Source organism: Gordionus sp. m RMFG-2023, chromosome 1 (assembly GCF_954871325.1).
Source record: "Gordionus sp. m RMFG-2023 chromosome 1, tfGorSpeb1-WG-v2, whole genome shotgun sequence".
NCBI classification, from domain to species: Eukaryota; Metazoa; Nematomorpha; class Gordioida; order Chordodea; family Parachordodidae; genus Gordionus; species Gordionus sp. m RMFG-2023.
The window spans coordinates 57540141-57559316 of record NC_088775.1 but is presented as its reverse complement, the minus strand read 5'-3'; the positions used below and the strand labels follow the sequence as shown (position 1 = coordinate 57559316).

The 19176-nt window shown below is 28.4% G+C and overlaps 1 protein-coding gene across 1 annotated transcript in view; it reads left to right on the top strand.

The window, feature by feature from the left end:
* Nucleotides 1-19176, top strand: part of LOC135927858 (low-density lipoprotein receptor-related protein 6-like) — a 173178-nt gene that overhangs the window by 9549 nt on the left and 144453 nt on the right. Inside the window, exons 4-8 of the mRNA XM_065464086.1 lie at nucleotides 726-1407; nucleotides 1503-1842; nucleotides 9203-9272; nucleotides 9370-9501; nucleotides 17276-17485. Coding sequence (XP_065320158.1) covers nucleotides 726-1407; nucleotides 1503-1842; nucleotides 9203-9272; nucleotides 9370-9501; nucleotides 17276-17485 — 1434 coding nt within the window. The remainder of the gene's footprint in view (nucleotides 1-725; nucleotides 1408-1502; nucleotides 1843-9202; nucleotides 9273-9369; nucleotides 9502-17275; nucleotides 17486-19176) is intronic.

The window sequence follows — 19176 nt, the reverse complement described above, 5'->3', positions numbered from 1 at the left end:
AAAGTTAAATATTTATATTCTTCATTAATAATTTTTTTTTAAATATTTAAATATATGATAATAAGCATATTTGATGAGTTTCATTGCTTCAAACGCCCTTTATAATGAATTTTTCTTATACCTAAAATTATAAAAAACTAAATAAAATTAATTTTTATTTTCTCCATTAATACTCTTATTTATATATTTAAATATAAATGTGATAAACACATTTCAAGTTTCATCATTTTAAATGGAGCACTTTTCAAAATAATTTTTTTTGTTCTACCGGAAATACAACGGCACTGAAGTTTTAAAAATAATTTTTGTCCTCAAGGAGAATCTTAAGGGCTACAAAATTTGACCAAAAATATTTTGAGTATTTTAAGATTCATTAAAAGAGGAAAATGCTCTAATCAAACTTTTAAGGCCCATAACTCGGATTTGAGCTAGGGTATTTTGATTTGTATAAAATATACAATCTATTTAACTTTCATGCCAAGTTTTGTCCATTTTTTAAAAAATAGTCTTCCTAGATCACGTTATTTTGGTCGATTTATCATGGAATTACCCAAAATCATTATTTGTAACTTTTACCCAAATTGACTATGATTTAATATATAAACTTTTAAACTTATTTTTTGAATAAATACACAAAGAGTGAACGATATATGGATTTTTTTAAGGGCATAAAAATTTTGTTTTAGAATCCCTCTAATATTAATAAAACTTATTTTATTTATAAGCTTTTGGCTTCATTCTCAATGCAACTAATCAAACATCATATCTTATACTAGCTAATCGAAAAGATATCAGAATTGTATCCTTAAAATTTCCCTATAAATCATCTATACTGATTGGCGGTTTAGATGATATGGTGGCATTAGATTTTCATTTTGAGGATCAGTTTATATTTTGGACTGATGTTAGTCAAGGTGTAATATATAAGGCAAAGTTTAAACACTTTTATTTATCATTACAAAAAGATCACTTTACTTATACAAATTATTCTCATATTGCTTATTTTGATAAAAATGATGATATTCGATCTCCAAATATTAATAGCATTTTAAAAAACAATCACAAGATTTCAACGATTAGTGGGACAGCTTTAAATCAAATTAATTTAAGTCTTGATCTAAACAAAAAAATTATTGTAAACAATAATGTCAAAGTTTTGAACTGGTCAAAATCTCAAAAATTTATAAATCATTACAATAGCAATACATTTGAAATAAGTAAAGTGGTATATCTAGGCGTTAAATCCCCTGAAGGTTTAGCTTGCGATTGGACAAGAAGAAAACTTTACTGGACGGATGCAACTATGAATCGCATTGAAGTATCAGATTTTGATGGAAAAATGCGAAAAATTTTATACTGGAAGAACCTTGAGCAACCATTGGCATTAACTTTGGATCCTTACCAAGGGTAATAATTAATTAACATTAAATGATTATAATTAAAATCTAACTAGACCCTGATTTTAATATATTGATATAAATAAACAAAATACTCTCATTTAGCCACCTCTTCTGGGCGATTTGGGGCGAGACTCCAAGCATAGAGAGAGGTGGGATGGATGGATCTGATTTGTCTCGAACCATCCTAGTTTCTAGTCAAATGTATTACCCCAGAGGACTTGCTTTGGATGGATTCCCAGCAACTCGCCTTTATTGGCTGGACAGTAAATTGAGCTACATAGCCAGCGTGAAATTGGATGGTACTGATCGCAGATACTTACTTCAGGGTGGGGCAGATCTGCCATACCCCTATGCTCTATCGATTTCGGCCGGCAAGCTGTACTGGACTGATTGGAATACACGGAGCATACATGCCTGTGATAAAATCAGTGGTAGAGATAGGGTAATTTAGTCAACATATAATTTTCAAATAAATTTTTAACCTTTCTAGCATTTGCAAAAAGTTGTAATAATTAGTGCCACTACCTTTTAAATAAGCGCCACATAAACACCGTTCCACTTCACCAATTCCGATTTAATATAAAATATAACCGACCCACCAATATTGGCGTTGTTTTAATGTCCCAAATAATGTTAAAAAAATTTATATCTAAAGATAATATAATAAAGAAGGAAAGATTTGTTAAAATAAATTTTTAAATAAGATACAAAGATAAGCTAAGCCCAATTCGGCCGAAAGCTCTCCCCAAAGCGGGCTTGGAATTAAAAATTAAAAAATGGGCCAAGCTTAAAAATTAATATTTAGGCTTGGCTCGGACCAATGAATTTATTAAAATAATTTATCTTTATGAAGTGGAAAGGCAATTTTCAAAAACTGGGATTTTTACAGATCTTACTTTTGGTGAAAAATATTTTAATCCTCTGTTTTTATGTTTCATAACCTTTTTTATTATTTACATTTTTTTCCACAACACTTTTTTCACGACACTTTTTTAGTTTCACAACATTTTTTTTAGATTTAACACCACTTTTTAGGTTTCACAACCCTTTTTTGTTTTACAAGATTTTTTTGTTTCATAACACATTTTAGATACACCACTGTAATATTTTCCCAATTTAAATCTAACCTTTTTTTATAATAAATTGAAACAACTAAATTTCAAATTTTTATTTTCTATTTCTAATAATTATATAATTCAAGAGAAAAAAAAATTACTTGAATATAATAACAATTCTGAACGATACAATCTATAAATTTAAAATAAAATAATATATTGCGTTTTTAATCTTTTTTTTGCGAACTTTATAGTTTTCAATTTTTTAAACGTTTCCCCCAATGATAGAATTCTCACTACCTACTTTAAAAATGAATGGTTCGCCAAAATAATCCTTAAGTTTCTATGTTTAGGCAATTTATACCCACGATCGCAATCTCCCGGGTTCTAATCTCTTTCGCAACTGATCACTGTGCCATACTCATTCCATCGAAAAACTTTACTCGACTCAATTTTATTTTCCATGATCACCCAGGATTTCTATTTTTCCCTATTTCTTAATATTCAGGATTACGGTCTGTCTCTTCACAAATTTAGACGCTTCATTTACCTCCGCTTTCATATCTTTATTTACCGTTTGCTTCAATAAATCAAATAAAATCCGGGTTCGCTGCCCTAAGAATTTCTTTGGGTATTGTTCTTCTTACTCCTTTCCGGCTATTTATTACGCCACTGCCATCCAGATTTCTACTCCTCCATACTTCAATTTTCGTAGCCAATTTTTGGCAATTTGTCAACATCCTCTCCGCTTGACCATTCAGGCTCAGATGATTTGGTAGCCCTAAAATGTGTCTGCTCCGTTTTCAGCACAAAATAACTTGAAATGTCAGCCTACGATGGCTGGTATCTGAACGATACTATTACTTTCGCCATCCCGAACCTAGCCCAACGATTTTTTAAAGTCTTCACCATCACTTGAGTTGTTAACCTCTGCAACTCTTCGTATCCTACCTACATTGAATAAGCGTCCCCCACACTTTACCTTCAAAGTCAGAAAAATTTATATGTATTCTTTCCTATGATTTTGTGCCCTAGGCCATACGTCTTTCTTGCCTTTATGCGGCAAACGCCAACATATTACACATCACACAACCCCTACTTATATTTCTATACTTTACTTTTGTTGTTTTTATTGAGGACATCATTAAATTTATCACATTATTAGTAGGGCTGTGCCGATATTAAATATCGGATCAGATCGGCACCGAAATTTAGCGTTTCCCCAAAATATCAGATCAGGTCGATACCTGTAAAAACCGATCCGATCTTTTTACTTTCTTTTCTTTTTTTTGTTATTTTATGTATATTTATTTTACATTAATAATATTTTCTAAATATTTTTTTTTAAACAATGCAAATGCACAACACCCCTTAAATTTTATTTATTTTTTCAAATAGATTTATAGTATTTTAAAAGTTTTAAATCTTTTTAAATAATAACGCCAATTTTATTATTTATACTTTAAATAAAAGAATTTATGTGAATTATGGAAATATTTTACAAAAGACAAAGCTAATTTTGCAAAATGCGTTATCTACGGAATTCTAATTTCACGGGGAGGAATAATGAAAAATTCATTTAATACTACCAATATCCGTAAACTTTTTTTAATTATTGTAGAAATAAAAAAATTAAATTAAATGCATAATTCAATTTTTTACATAAAAAATATTGATTTCTTAATTACATTTGGTTCAAAGGGGGTGGTGAAAAATCAATATAAATATCGGATCGGTTTAGAACCAATATCGGATCGGATGAAAAATATGTGGATCGGCACAACCTTAATTATTAGGGAGAAAATTAAGCTAAGTGGGATCGTAATGAAGCCATCTATTACAAACGATCACTATTCATGAAAGTAATTGATTCCATATAGCTATGCAAGTAAACCGATCTCTTTGTTTTTTTAGATTTAATTTATTTTTCTATTCAGGTTTTTTTAAAAACTTTTTTATATTTACGCTATATTTTTATAATCGTTAATTGTTTTTATATGACCTTTGTTTTAAATTCGTCTTTAAAAAATTCTTTATTTATTCCTGGTCACCAAACTTACTATCTTTCACTTTGTTCCATAGGTTCAAATCCCTGATGCCCTGCATGAATCATGGATAATATCGTCCCTCTTAATTTTAGCGGTACCACTCCTCGATTTTCTCCTAACAAACACCTGTCTATTATCGTTAGTTCTTTCTATATACTTAAAACTTCTATTCCCAATTCGTCATGCCTTTTTACCCATTATGTACTCCTTAATTCGCGTCAACTCGCGATCCTTTAAGATAACCCTAACCCTCTTAAGTTCTTTCCACGTTACTGGTCCACCTCCAGATATTCCGGCTACCATTCGAAACACTTGTTCATTTCTCCGCCCCTTCTTCGTCTCTATCACTGCCAAATCCTTTCCAGCTCCGCACATGGAGAAATATCCAATAGATAATTTTCTCTTCCTCCCCCATATTAGCCACCTTTGTAATCTGGGCGACAATACTCTTTATTGTCCTTTCGGAATAGACATACTAACGACTTGTGATCCATATATATATAACAAATCTACACCCAATCAAATATTCTCGATACTTTGTTAATATAAATATAACAACGCTTTCTGTTCAAGGACTGAATATCTTGCTTCCGTCGCTCTAAAACCTTCCGAGAAAAGCAAAACCGGACTTTCTAAATCACCTATGCAATGTAACAATGCTCCACAAACGGCCAGCACCACTCCAGATCGTTATTGAAGCATACTGAAATAGGTTTCCAATTCTACATTTCAACTCCTCAAACGCCTCTTATTTATTTTTTCATTCAAACCGTTCTCCTTTCTTTAACAATTTATTCAATGGCGCCACTATCAGGGCAAAACCTCTCACAAAGCGGCGATAATAAGTTACCATCCCCAGAAAGGCCTGCACCTCCACTTTATTATCGGCCTACACATCCTGGTTATTCTCGCCATTTAACCAGTAGCCTCATCTCTCTTAATCTTCTGCTCGAGATACGTTACTCCCAACACGTTTTTCTCGGCACTCGTTTATAATCCTTTTTCTTTAATTCTTCTAAACACTTCTTCCAATCTTCTTTCATGTTCTTCAGGAGGTCTTGCCATCACCAATGCATCATCCATATAATAAAATAGTCCTTTTAGCACTGAAAACGACCCATCGTTCGTCAAAAAATTAGAGCTGACACGCTTAGGCTAAAAGGTATTTACAGAAGGCCTGTAATCTTTTCTGAATAGTAATAGTTAATAATCGATCAAAAATGGCACATATTCGGCCGACCATTTTTAAAATTGTTAAAAATTCTGGACTTGTTTAGATAGTGAAGAAATGAAAAATCCGTTTATTTTAGCTCATAGCACATCTGCTTCCCGTGATGCAGGGCCTCAGATGTGCAATAAATTATAAATTTTGAATCTGTAAAATTATTAAAATGCTTATATCTCAATATATCATTTTAGGTAAAAAAATCTTTAAAGGTCTATCATAAAAGAAAATTTGGCTCCAATTTGAATCTTTAACTTTCGGTTTGCATATATTGCTTTATACCCTTGTTTTTAAGCATTACCAAATATTTGAATTTTTATTTGCAAAAAATAGATCGCAATACCAAATTATGCTTAAAATTTTGTTGCTAATTTACTAATAAGATATCGTTATTTTTTATTCTAAATATTTTGAATTTCTGGGCCATCCATGTCAATTCAATCAAAAGGCCCATTTTCGGCCGACCCCATTAAAATTTTAAATATTGTGGTGTTATTTAGACCGGTAAAAAAAAATAAGAAAGCCGTTTATTTCAGCCGCTAGCACACCTTTTATCCGAGATAAAATGAAAGAGAATATACTGTTCAAGTTGAATTTGCAGGAAATGATGCCTTTGTCGTTCAAGTTGAAGTGCAAGGATTTATGAGAATCGCAAAAATATCTGCCACCATGAAAATGATTTCGGAATAAAAGCGGAGTGGCATTTATGGGCCACATCTCATGACAAAATGCATGTGATGGAGTCGAATACAGTCGAACATAGTGGCCAGGGCTAGTTTACAACGATATGTTTCAGAACAAATAACTTTTCATCAAGAGTTTTTTGCCTATTCTAAGAAAAAATTAAAGACATAGCAAATCGATTTCAATGAATAGATTTCTCCTATATTATATAGGACGAATATGAGAAAGAGCAAATAATTATAGAAGAAAGATTCAATAAAGCTCTATCAATATTAGCAACGCAAAATTTTTATATTTTTATCCAATTTCCAAAGTAAAAATTTAAGTTATATTTTATTCAAATTCAACTGAATCTCAAATTTCAAAAATTTCACTCAAATATTAATGCAAATTTAATATATGAAAAAATAAATGGATATATAACATGTATCTATGACAATCAATGGTTATCATTAATAAAAAATGAATAATAAAAAATTGTACGAAAGACATTGGCGTACACAGCGGGGGGGGGGCAGGGAGACAAATCACCCCCCCCCCCCCTTCCCCCAAGCCAAAAAATGCAGATGCCGGATATATTTTTCAAAAATATTTTTGTTTAGAGTGTTGTGTAGATTTAATTTAAAACATTTCCATATTTTTTAATTCGTTTGTAAATAAAAATTTTAACTTATAAAAATTAATAAGAATATATAAATATGTTATTTTTACAACTTTTTACAACTTTTTACAAGTCAAATAATTTTATTTTCAAATAAATAAATTAATATGGAAATGTTTTGAATTATATTTGCACAGTACTATGTTAATTTATATTTGTTAATATTTATTCCTATCTCATATTAAATATATATTTAATTATTTATTATCACATTCATCACTAAGTTTATCAATTAATTTCGATTTCAAGTTTTCCGGCGTAATATTATCTTATTATTTTCAAATTTTTAGTGGCGTAATATTTATTTACCATTTTAAATTTCTAGTCAAATAATAATTATTCTGAAATTGTCGAACAGGGAGAAAGAAATTGCAACCTTTTCCTACGAGATAGAGTCTCCGCCATCAAGCAGTAACAGCTTTTATGGAGTTAGAAGAGCCGATTATTTTACATACGATGTGTAAACCTTGGAGAAGCTATCAGCTCTTCTGAAATATGCATTTTTACCAAATATTGAAATTTTTATTTGCATAAAATAAATGACGCTATACGAAACTACAAATTAGGGTTAAAATTTTGTTGATAATTTACCAATAACAAGATATTTTCACTTTTATACTAAATTTCGAATTTCTATTAAATGTACCAAACTGATGGGTTGTAGGGGCAAATGTCCTTTAGACATCTTAATAATGTATCAAATTTCCAATAATATATTTCTTTCGTCAGGCGCGTACGCAGGAATTTGGTCTGGGGGGGGGGGAGGATAATAAAAATTTTTAAGAAATATTATTGTTTTTTAAAAATATCAAGCATAAATTTATTAGGACTAATAACTATTTCTAATACACAATTTTAAATTAATGTGAATTATAAAAAAATTATATGTAAAGAATCACTTAAATGACCCAAAATAGAAATTTGAATTTTTTGAGCTTTAAAATTTATATATAAAGTATAAAAAATTTAAATGTTAGAAATATAAATTAATACACAAAAAGCTTAGGAAATAATTGTATTTTGTATGTTATATATTTACAATGTAAAATTCAATCTTCGTTGGGATTGAGCTAATTTTTCAATTATCTCATCCTTGCTTGTTGTCAAATGCCTATGAATATTCAAAAGATCCAAACTTTTCCATCTACTTTCAAAAGTTGTATTTCTTGGTATGTTTTTCAGAGATATGCAGGCCCGGCCCGAAATTATTTAAAAAAACACCCGGGCTGAGCCTGAATTTTTTTAAAAAAACATCTAGGCCGGGCCTGAAAATTTTTTTAAAAAAAATATCCGGGCCGGACTGTTTATTTTATAACAGCCTATATTTGAAATCGTTATTATTAGCTATAAAAATCAAAAATAAATATAATTTATTTTAAAAAAAATCCGGGTCGGGCCTGAAAATTTTATTTTATAAAAGGCCGGGCCGGGCCTGAAAATTGAGATTAGCCGTAAAAATCTTTAAAAAACCCGGGTCGTGCGCTGCAAATGGTACCTCTGCAGGGCTCAGTTATTCTTAAAAAAGAGAATGTTCTCTCATTAGTTTACTATTGGGAAGAGTTGCTAATATATATAAACCCTTTTAATACATTGGGAATATAATCTAAAATGTGTTTGAAATAATGCAGAGCATCCATAGCATTTTTTGGGACTGTATCAATCATAGTTAATCTTATAAACATAGTTATTCAGCTAATAAGGCATCATAAGATACTTTAACATCTTCATGATAAAAATCCAACAAATATTTTTTTTTCTATCACCATCTGAAAAAGGTTGGGAAGGCTTTTATGGAAATTATAATTTTTATAGCTAATGGCGATTTAAAATATTCGGTTTTATTTTTTTAGGCACGGCCCGGGTATATTTAAAAAAATGAAATATGGCCCGGGCTGGGCCGGACCTGCAGGTCTGATATTTATATCTAAATATAGATAAAGATATATTAGAAGATCCGGATAAGTGCTATCATTTTAGAAGAACCGAATCCCAGCCTTAAGATTAGGCCCAGGCATTGCACCGAATATCTTGTGCATTTTTACTCATATATATTATAAACATAATATTTTACTATAATAGTTTTTGAGTTAAAGGTTAATATAATATCAATGTTGCAAATAATTTGATAGATTACCTTGGTCGATGGTCTCTACTCCCCAACCGATTTGCATGTTTTCGAGCGTGCCTCGCAGCCATATTGTAAGCCGATTTTTTGATATTTTTAATTTGTTAAATTGAATATATGATAAATACAAAAAATTTCATCTTTTTACGAATCCAATACCAACGATTGCAGGTCCTAACACGTGCGGTCAAGATAATGGGAAATGTTCTCATCTATGTCTAATGTCCCCCTTTGATCCATTTTATTCTTGCGCTTGTCCTACTGGTGTCAAACTCTTGGAAGATAATCGCACATGTTATAAAGGTTTTTATTTAATATTTATCTTAAATTTATTTAATTTTCATAAGGGTCATAATTTTATATAAGATTTGACCATAGAAGTAAGATTGTGGATAAGCATTAATAAATGAGCAGGAAATAATCCATTTTGGAAATATAAAAAATAGATCATATAATGTTTTATTCACATTTTTTTCTTTTCTCATATTGAATCTAGGATGTAATATCTTTTCTTCGAAAATTTTCTTTATCCACTCTTCGTATAATATGCATATTTTTATAAAAAGTTCAAATACCAGGAACCGGCGCCTCTTTTTTCCTGACTAGGCCTACTAAAAAACGAATCGAATAATTGCGATATTCGTATTCGTACAATACGAATCGAATAATTTATTATTCGTTTTCATAAAAAGAATAAAATCATTATTCGATTCGATTCGAAATTTTGAAGCTTATAAAAAATATATAATTTTTTGCAAAAAAATTATAAACAGATGTAATATTTTAAGATGACACTTTTTAGGATTCTAAAACTAATTGTCATTAGCATATAAAAATTTACAGAAAATAAAAAAATAAAACCCAATGATTTCATAGTTATCCAAACAACCAAAAATGTTGGATTTTTAGAATATTGCTTATAAAAAATATTTATTATTTCTTCAATCTTAATATTCAAAATTTATTAAAATTTTCTAAAAATATACAATAATCTCATTTAATAAACATCAAAATATAATACACAAAAATATAATTATGCTAGATCCGAATTTGATAATAACCAGTTTTTAAGTATAAAGTCTTTCTAATATTTTTTTCCTTCAAAGACATTCTCTTTTTCATTATCATATGTGTTCCTATTGAGAACAACCGCTCACATGAAGTCGAAGATCCCTGAATTGAATATATCAGTTGCCATTTTCGATAACACAGGAAAACGATCCCCATGCAATCTCCACCATTCTAGCGGACTTTTATTAGAACTGATTCTTAATTCATTAAGATATGTTTCCACCTCAAATATTGATGCGATGTTATTTTGTTTGAAAATTCTATCCCGTGTATTAATATTATCTTTCACTTTGTATTCATTATATACATCCTTAAATTTTTCTAATAGAGTTGTATGTTATATGATGTTGGTAGTTCAAAAAATTCCATTTTTAGTTTAGGATCTAATATTGTTGATACAGTGAAACGTTAAAAATCAACTAACAATAAAAAGGGGGTAAATATAATTAGATTTTATTTTAATTTATTACATATTGAAATTAATTATGGAAAGCAATTAATTAACAAGATTAATCGTTTTTAAATTAATAAAAAGAAATTATGTTGTAAATATATAATTTGTGATAAAAAATGGAAATTTTTTTTTGATCTTCTTTGAGAATGTTCAAGTTAGATTTTTGATTAAATTTTATCTAAAATTCTAAATGATTTTTTGTAAAAAGTCTTTTTGATATTTAAAAATATTTTAGAATTTTTTAAATGTAATCTATTTTGAAATTTTGCATCCATTTATTTCGATAAAAATATGATAATACTATACATTTTTATAATAACTTCAATAAAATAATTAATACATAAAAATTATAATTATAATTTATCAAAATATTCTATTGTTCCACGAATTTGATGATGGTACCTTTTTAGAAATTAAAAGGGTTAATATAGTTATTAATACAAATTAATTAAAAGGATTACCTAATTAATCAGTTGCCCGCGATAACCCATTTCCAAATAGCTTTGCATGTGATTGTAAAAGTTAGTAAAATCATAAGGAATAAATCCGTGTAAGAGCTGAATAATATTCCTTATAATTTCATCTCCGATATTTATTTTTTAATACTCCAAAAAAATTTTCGATGGGATTTAGCCGAGGTGAATATGGTGGTAGATATTCAATCCTATCCTTATATGCAACGATAAGATGGCTTCTATGGATAGATGCATTATCCATTACAATAATTGCATCTGGTGGTAAGACACTGATAAGCTCTGTCATAAAATCACGGAATAACAACCCATTATAAGCTCCTTTGATTATTACCCCTCCAATTCCAATTGTACAAAGTATGCTTACATTTTTACCCTTAGATGATGGAATTTTTATTATTGGACGGACATTGTATGGTGCCAAGGCGTAGATTGGTACAACGTGCAAGTTTATTCCAGTTCCATCTAAGAAAAATTTTTTTTCTCTTGGGGTATTTAAGATCTTTACACAATAGATTTGACGAATATTTATTGCCCCAGGAGTATTTCTTCTATCAGGCTCCTTGCCAGCTCTTTTTTTCGACCAACCTATATTTTTTATATATTTGCTAATTGTTGTTTTTGGACTACCAGGAGGTAAATTTTCTATTATTAAGCAATAAACTTATGATGCGTCTAATTATTGAAGTATCTTTTTTTTACTTCCTCTTTTTTGAATATTATATTCTTTTAAAGGATCTCCATTCTGGGAATCCCGTCTAAATTTATGAATTGATGCTATAGACATTTCGACGTATTTTGCAATGTCTTTAATTTTCATCTGTTGTATTTCAGGCATTGATAATATTTTAGTAACTATATCTATTTTCTCTTTATTCCAATATTTGTTTATTCTTTTTGGTCTTTGAATTCTCGACGAAGATTGGAAGTTTTCATTTAAATTGGAAAAAAATATTACTATTGGATAATAAAGATTCTATATTAAACATTTTTTTTTTATTATTTAAGAAAAATTTAAAAAATTAATAAATATTTTTTTACTATAACACATTTTTTATTTTTAATTAAATTTCCAACACATTTCTTTTCAACGATTAATCTTGTTAATTAATTACTTGTCCATATTTAATTTCAATATGTATTAAATTAAAATAAAATTTTATTATATTTACCCCTTTTTATTGTTAGTTGATTTTTAACACTTATAGTATGAATATTTGTTAAGTCATAATTATTTTCTATTTTCTCAATCTCACTGATAGCGTTTATAAAATTGACACCAAATGAATTTAAATGTTCGATTACTTGTTCATAACACCAAAAATGATTAAAAGGAAACCATCAAAATAAAATAATTATATTTTAATTTACTTTGTTGGGGCGTTTCCCTTCTCATAACTTTATCAAAAAATATAAATTAATAAATTATGTATTATTTGATATTAGGAAATAAAATTAAATAAAACGAAATGATATCTACTAGGAAAATTTAATTACTTCATTTTTATTATACTTACAATAAAATATTTACGAATATTTATAAATAAATAATTTCAAATAATACAAATAATTTTGCTCATTAAATTGTGCTATTCGTATTCGTAAAATACGAATTGAATCGAATCGAATTCAGAATAACAAATAATTCGTTTTAGGCCTATTCCTGACATAAAATGTAATGTCCACAAACCTTGCAAAATTATATAAGATGAATATAGAAAAAGAAATGGATGATGACCGTAACCTTAAATAGGCAATGATGACCGTAACCTTAAATAGGCATTTTAAAAGCCTAATTATAAAAAACTTTTAAATCAAGATGCACGCCATCATGTCCTTGAATTCCTGGACTAAAAATGGTTTAGTACTAGAATACAAAATGCACATTATAAGTTTTATAATAATTATTTTATATTTATGGCCTGGATATGCTCGGATTTTTATATATGATCATTTTACGGCTCGACCCAGAATTTTTTAAATTTCATTATTTTAAAAAATTTTGCAATTGTTTCAAAGGGAGATTGAAAATATGAGCAGTAAGTAAATAAATAATTATTTCTCTATTTTATGATTTTCCAACTGATTAATAGATATAATTTAAATAAATTTTATAAAAATCGGCCCTGCCTGAGCTGCTTTTAATTTTCGATTTATTATTAAATTTATTGATGTATGGCATTAACAGTTTAGTCTCATGCCTCTCATTTAGGACCAAAAGTTGCAATATATTTATGTGGTTGGATTCTATCACATCCTAGTCTTAACTAGAGGACTGCATGGGCTGTCCGAGCTTCGGACTCGGATATTGAAGATTTTTTCTCGGATACGGATCGGGCTTTGAGAAGTAGCTCAACCGGAGGCAAGACCCAAAAATTATATATTAGAAATATGCTCAATAATCATTTTGTTTCATCGAAATAAGATGACTACATCTTGAATTATAAGGCTCACTAAACCTACTTTCCTATTTTATGTGTTTTAGCTTGGAAATTCCTGACTCTCCCTGCTCCTTGGATAGCAGCTAAAGGGTATTTTCATCGGTTAATCGGATTTTTGATGAAAAAAGGACTAGCTTGAAGTCTGATAAACTTGATTCATCATTATTTATCTAATATATATAATCTCCATCATTAAAAAACATGATCGTTTTCGTATCATCTTAATGTATTAAAATTTAAAGAGACTATCTATTACCATGTCTTTTTTTTAAAATAATTTTTTTAATTTACCTTGTTATTTTTCTTCACATCTCTATTTCATATTTTATATCACTTTTTAACAATTCTTTCCTTTTTTTTCATCTTACAAAACAATTTTTTGACTTTTTATGATTTTTTTTCTCCTTATATTTTTATCTTTTAAATTTCACTTAATTTTTATTTCTCTTTACAATCAAATTTTTTTAAAAATATTTTTTGCATATCAAATTATTCTTTTACAATTATGATGTATATTATATGTCTTAATTTTTAAAAGGATCAGAACTATCCGGGATCATCACGGGATTTAAAAGGGTTCCTTAAGAAATCAACATTTTGAAGGGTATTAATCGATAGCTAATCAAAAGATCTATTTAAATGGAGTAATGGGCGAGTAAAAAAAATAATAAGGAATTATCAAAAATGAAAAGAAAAATAAATTAAGAAAAATTAAGATTAAAACTGACTTAAGGAGATTGCAAAAAGTTAGAAATATAATAAGAAGAAAAATTAAAAAAAACTAAAAATTTAAAAAAATAACGATTTTCCTTTTTTTTGGATCTTTTCCTTTTTTGTTTGACACTTTTCCTTTTTAACCTTTCCTTTTTTGTATAATACTTTTCCTTTTTTTGATCGAACTTTTTCCTAAGTCTTTGGGACTTTTCCTTTTTTGATTGATCCTTATCCTTTTATGTTTGACACTTTTCCTTTTTTGAATGGGGAATCCTATTACAAGCTCGGCCCAACTTGAAATTTTGCACATTTATACCTATATCCATATAAAAAAATTGAGAGAAAAATGCCGATATGATCATTTTCGGATTTTATATTGACTTTACTTCAATTATATCTAAAATTAAACACAGTGCATCCCCCCTCTATTTTTTGACATTTAGAGACCCATATCTCAGCCGCTGGTTGGAGTTGGAGATTAAATTTTTATTTTTTTCATAGTTGTAATACATACAAACTTAAATTATGTAAAAATCTGAAGGAGAAGTGGAGATAATAAGTTTTTTTATCTAAAGTAATAATAGTCTCTGTTCAAGGTTCAATGTTTGGATAAGAAATTATTATTATTTTTTAATGTTCCTTTTTTTATTTTTAATAATGTTTTTAATGTTTATTAGTAAATTATTTAAGAAATTAAAGAAAAAATATTTTTTAAATATCTCAAATCTTACATTTTTTTAAAAATATATATAATAATATACCTTATGTAAAATACATTTAAACTATAAACTTTAAAGAATTAATGGTAAATTATTAAAATATAAAAAAATATTTTTGAAAATATCTTAAAATTTTTTCATAAAGTTATTATACATAACAAAACAGCAATAATAATAATATATCTGGTAATTAATGCTGTGAAATTTTTTTTAGTTACAGTTGCAAATTACTAGTGATGTTAAAAGTTACTTTTGAAACATAACTAGTTACAGTTACTAGTTACATTCACAAAAACATAACTAGTTACAGTTACTAGTTACATTTTTACAAAAGTAACTAGTTATTAGTTACAGTTATTTTCAAAAGTAACTAGTTACTTACTTTATACATCCTTCATATGCGCATTATTTATTTATTAAATGCATTTATTTAATATAAAAAAAATTAGGATAAACAAAGTATAATCAGTTATTTAAAATAATATACAATTTATTTATATAAAAAAATATCGCAAAATTGAATATTTACATCGAATATAAAAATATATATTTGCATTGAAAAAAAAACATTTATTTTTCATAAAAATTAGAATCTAATAAATGTTTATTTGCTTTTAACAACAAATTAATTTCAAAGTTATTATCTAGGAGACGTGCTCGTTTATCTCCAAAAATGAGCTTACCTAGACTGAATAAGCGCTCTAAGGGAACACTTGATGTTAGAACAACTTTATATTTAATAAAGAGTAATTTTAACTTTGAAAAATCGTTATATAAATAAAAAGTGTTGTTATTAGATTTGATAAAGTTTTCTATAAGTTCATTATCCAGAATATTTTGGCGCTTTAGGTCAAAAAATCCAACAACATCAAGTGATGTTGGTTTTGAGCATGATTCATTCGTCTGGGATTCACTTTGAGGTATTAAGGTATTTATTAAATTTAAAATTTCCTCCTTTTTTGCTTTATTCCTTTCTTGCCTAATCCAAGGCCAGTCAGTTTTAAATAAAGGGTGAAGAATTGCAGCAATGATGTTGTCATTATCATAAAGATTATAAAGGGTGAAGAATTGCAGCAATGATGTTGTCATTATCATAAAGATTATTAAACCTATAACATGATATTATTAATTTATAAATAATTATTTGATTTTATTTACCTTTTTTCAATACTAGCTAATATAGTATCCTTTAGAGGTTGACAATATTTTAATCCCTGCACATCTGCCATACATATAAGTATTTGTGTTATTGTTGGGAACAATCAGACATTTTCACAAAATTTTAATTAATTTATCACAACATATTAAAAATAAAATTAATTATTTGAATATATCTTTAAAAGTAACTAGTTACTTTTGACAGTTACATTTCAAAAATTTTAACTAGTTACAGTTACTAGTTACTATTTTAAAAATATAACTAGTTACAGTTATTTTTTAGCCAAAATGTAACTAGTTACAGGTAACTAGTTACTTTAACATCACTACAAATTACCCACAAAAAGACAAATAGTTATAGTTACAAATTACATTTTCCCAGAAGTAACTAGTTGCAGTTACATTTCAAAACTTACTAGTTTTGCAAGTTATTTTATAAATTATTTACATATCTCATATTTTTCGATATAATCTTTTTTTATTATAAAAGAATTTTGCAATTTATTAATTTTATTAAAAGTAATTTAAATGAAATTCAATTTAAATAAAGATATAATTGTACGTAAGAATTGTATCATATAATATTATTTTCACCGAATTATTATATAAATATCACAATATAATATTTATTCATAAAAATTTGGGCTTAAAAATTTTTTATTTTGGTTTTAATCAATAAATTATTTGCAAAATTGAAGTCGTCTAAAGGCATGACTGTATTTTCTAAGAATAAATTTTCCTATAAAAATTTCTTATAAACAAACATTCTACAGCAGCATTTGGTTTATTAAGACATTTTGTTTAATAAGCATTATATTTAAAATATATGAAGATAATGAATGAGATATATATATATATATATATAAATTATATTTTAAAAAGTAACTTTAAAAGAAAACAGGTACTTTTGTCTTTACAATATTACATTTTTGATACATATCAAGTTACAGTTATTTTTTTCCCCAAATGCAAATAATAACTAGTTGCATTAAAAACATTACTTAACTATCTAGAGTTTAAAATATATTCCCCCCTATTATATCAAAGGCTTAGAACGTATGATTTTATTGGCCCGACGCACGGACATTAGGATTATCTCACTGGATACCTTAGACCACAACGACGTCATAGTACCCATCCAAGCTGGTTCTCCCATAAAAAATGCCATCTCTATCGACTACGACCCCATAACTCATAGAGTTTTTTGGTCCGATACTACTGTCAAAGCTATTAGAGGAGCGAACTTAGATGGGACAGGTTTATATAATATACACAAATTATATTACTGCACGAGAAATCCGGAAGGGGAGAGGATTTTGGTGATGCTATGGATATGATTATTTTTAATACAATGTTTAAGAAAGAATTAGAGAAGCGGGTTACTTGCAATTCGGGTATTGCTAAAAGTGCGGTGGATTATTTGTTAATGAGGAGATGTGATAGGAGCATAGTAAAAAAATGTGAAAGTGATACTGGGGGAAGAATGTATTGAGCAGCACCGACTATCTCACTTTTAAAGGCGCCAGGATAACTAAAAGAAGGTTTGTGCCAAGGCTGAAGGTTTAGAAATTGAAGGAGGAGAGTGCTAGACGTCAATTCAATATGACATTTACGATAAGATTAACGGAGGTCGCACAAATACTGGGGTAAATGACAAGGAAATGATGGAAAAAGCTTGGATGAGAGCAACTGAGGAGATTTGTGGATGGACAAAAGGGCCGCCTAGACGTAAGGAGACATGGTGGTAGAATTCTGAGGTAGCGAAAGCTCTGGACGAGAAACGGAGGTGTTACAAATGATATAATAGTAAAGAAAAAAGTGATAACGATATGTACAAGGTGGCAAAGAGTAATACCAAGAAATTAATGGCGAAACCGTAAGAAGAACAAATGCACGAGTTTGCTAAAGACATGGAATTTGCGGAAAGAATGGGAAATATGACGAGTGGCAAAAAAGTAGCAGGATGTGGTAGGTGTTAAATGTCTCAAAAATATGGAAGGAAAAATAGCGATATATTACTAGAATAAATTACGAGAGCATTGAAAAAGATCAAAAAAAAGCAGCGGAATTAACCAGCATGGTATCAGAAATATTTAAAAGTTCTGATGATTTAGGGATTAAATGGTTAACGAATTTAGCCAATCTAATTTTCACCCAAGGAACTATTCCTGAAGATTAGCGAAAAAGTATAATTATTCCTGAAATATGTGAGAATAGACTGGGATATAAATATGTTTTATTAGATAGATCATTTGATTCAAATATAATAACAATAATTTTATTATATAGATCATTTCATTCAAATATAATAACAATATCGAGCGTCACATTTTTTTATGCTCTGTTTCTTTTTTACATTTCTTTATATATGATATAAAACCAATCATGAAATGTTAACAATTTTAGTTCATCGCTTGCAGTGTTATATAGCAAACCATTTAATGGATATAATGTGATGAAAGAAATAAAAATCAGTCCGTAAAGTAATAGGTAACTTTACGGTTAAATTGAGATTTTTTAAATATTATCATTATTATAATTCTTTTTAACGTGACATATCAACATTCCACTCTCCAAAGAAATCCCTCCTAAGTTTTCCTTGGACATGTAGAGTGGACTAACAACCTGTTAAATCATTATTCATACTGGTCCCTTGACAAAATTGTTGTTTTTGCCAAGATCATTTCCCTGGGTTGTACTCTGCCCATTGATGTATATCAGGGTTATGGTGTCTTTAAAGCCAGCGCACAGCCTTATGGTATCGTCTCTCTTGAAAACAGGTTTCCGTGGACTTGTCCATCTGATTTGAGATACATGCTCTATGATATTATACGTCCAACGCACGAGTAATTACGCCAATCCTGGCATATGGCACTTTTTAGGGGGTATGATTCTAGGCGCAGCATCATGCTTCAAGTGAATCTTCACTTGCCTGATCATTTTGGGTT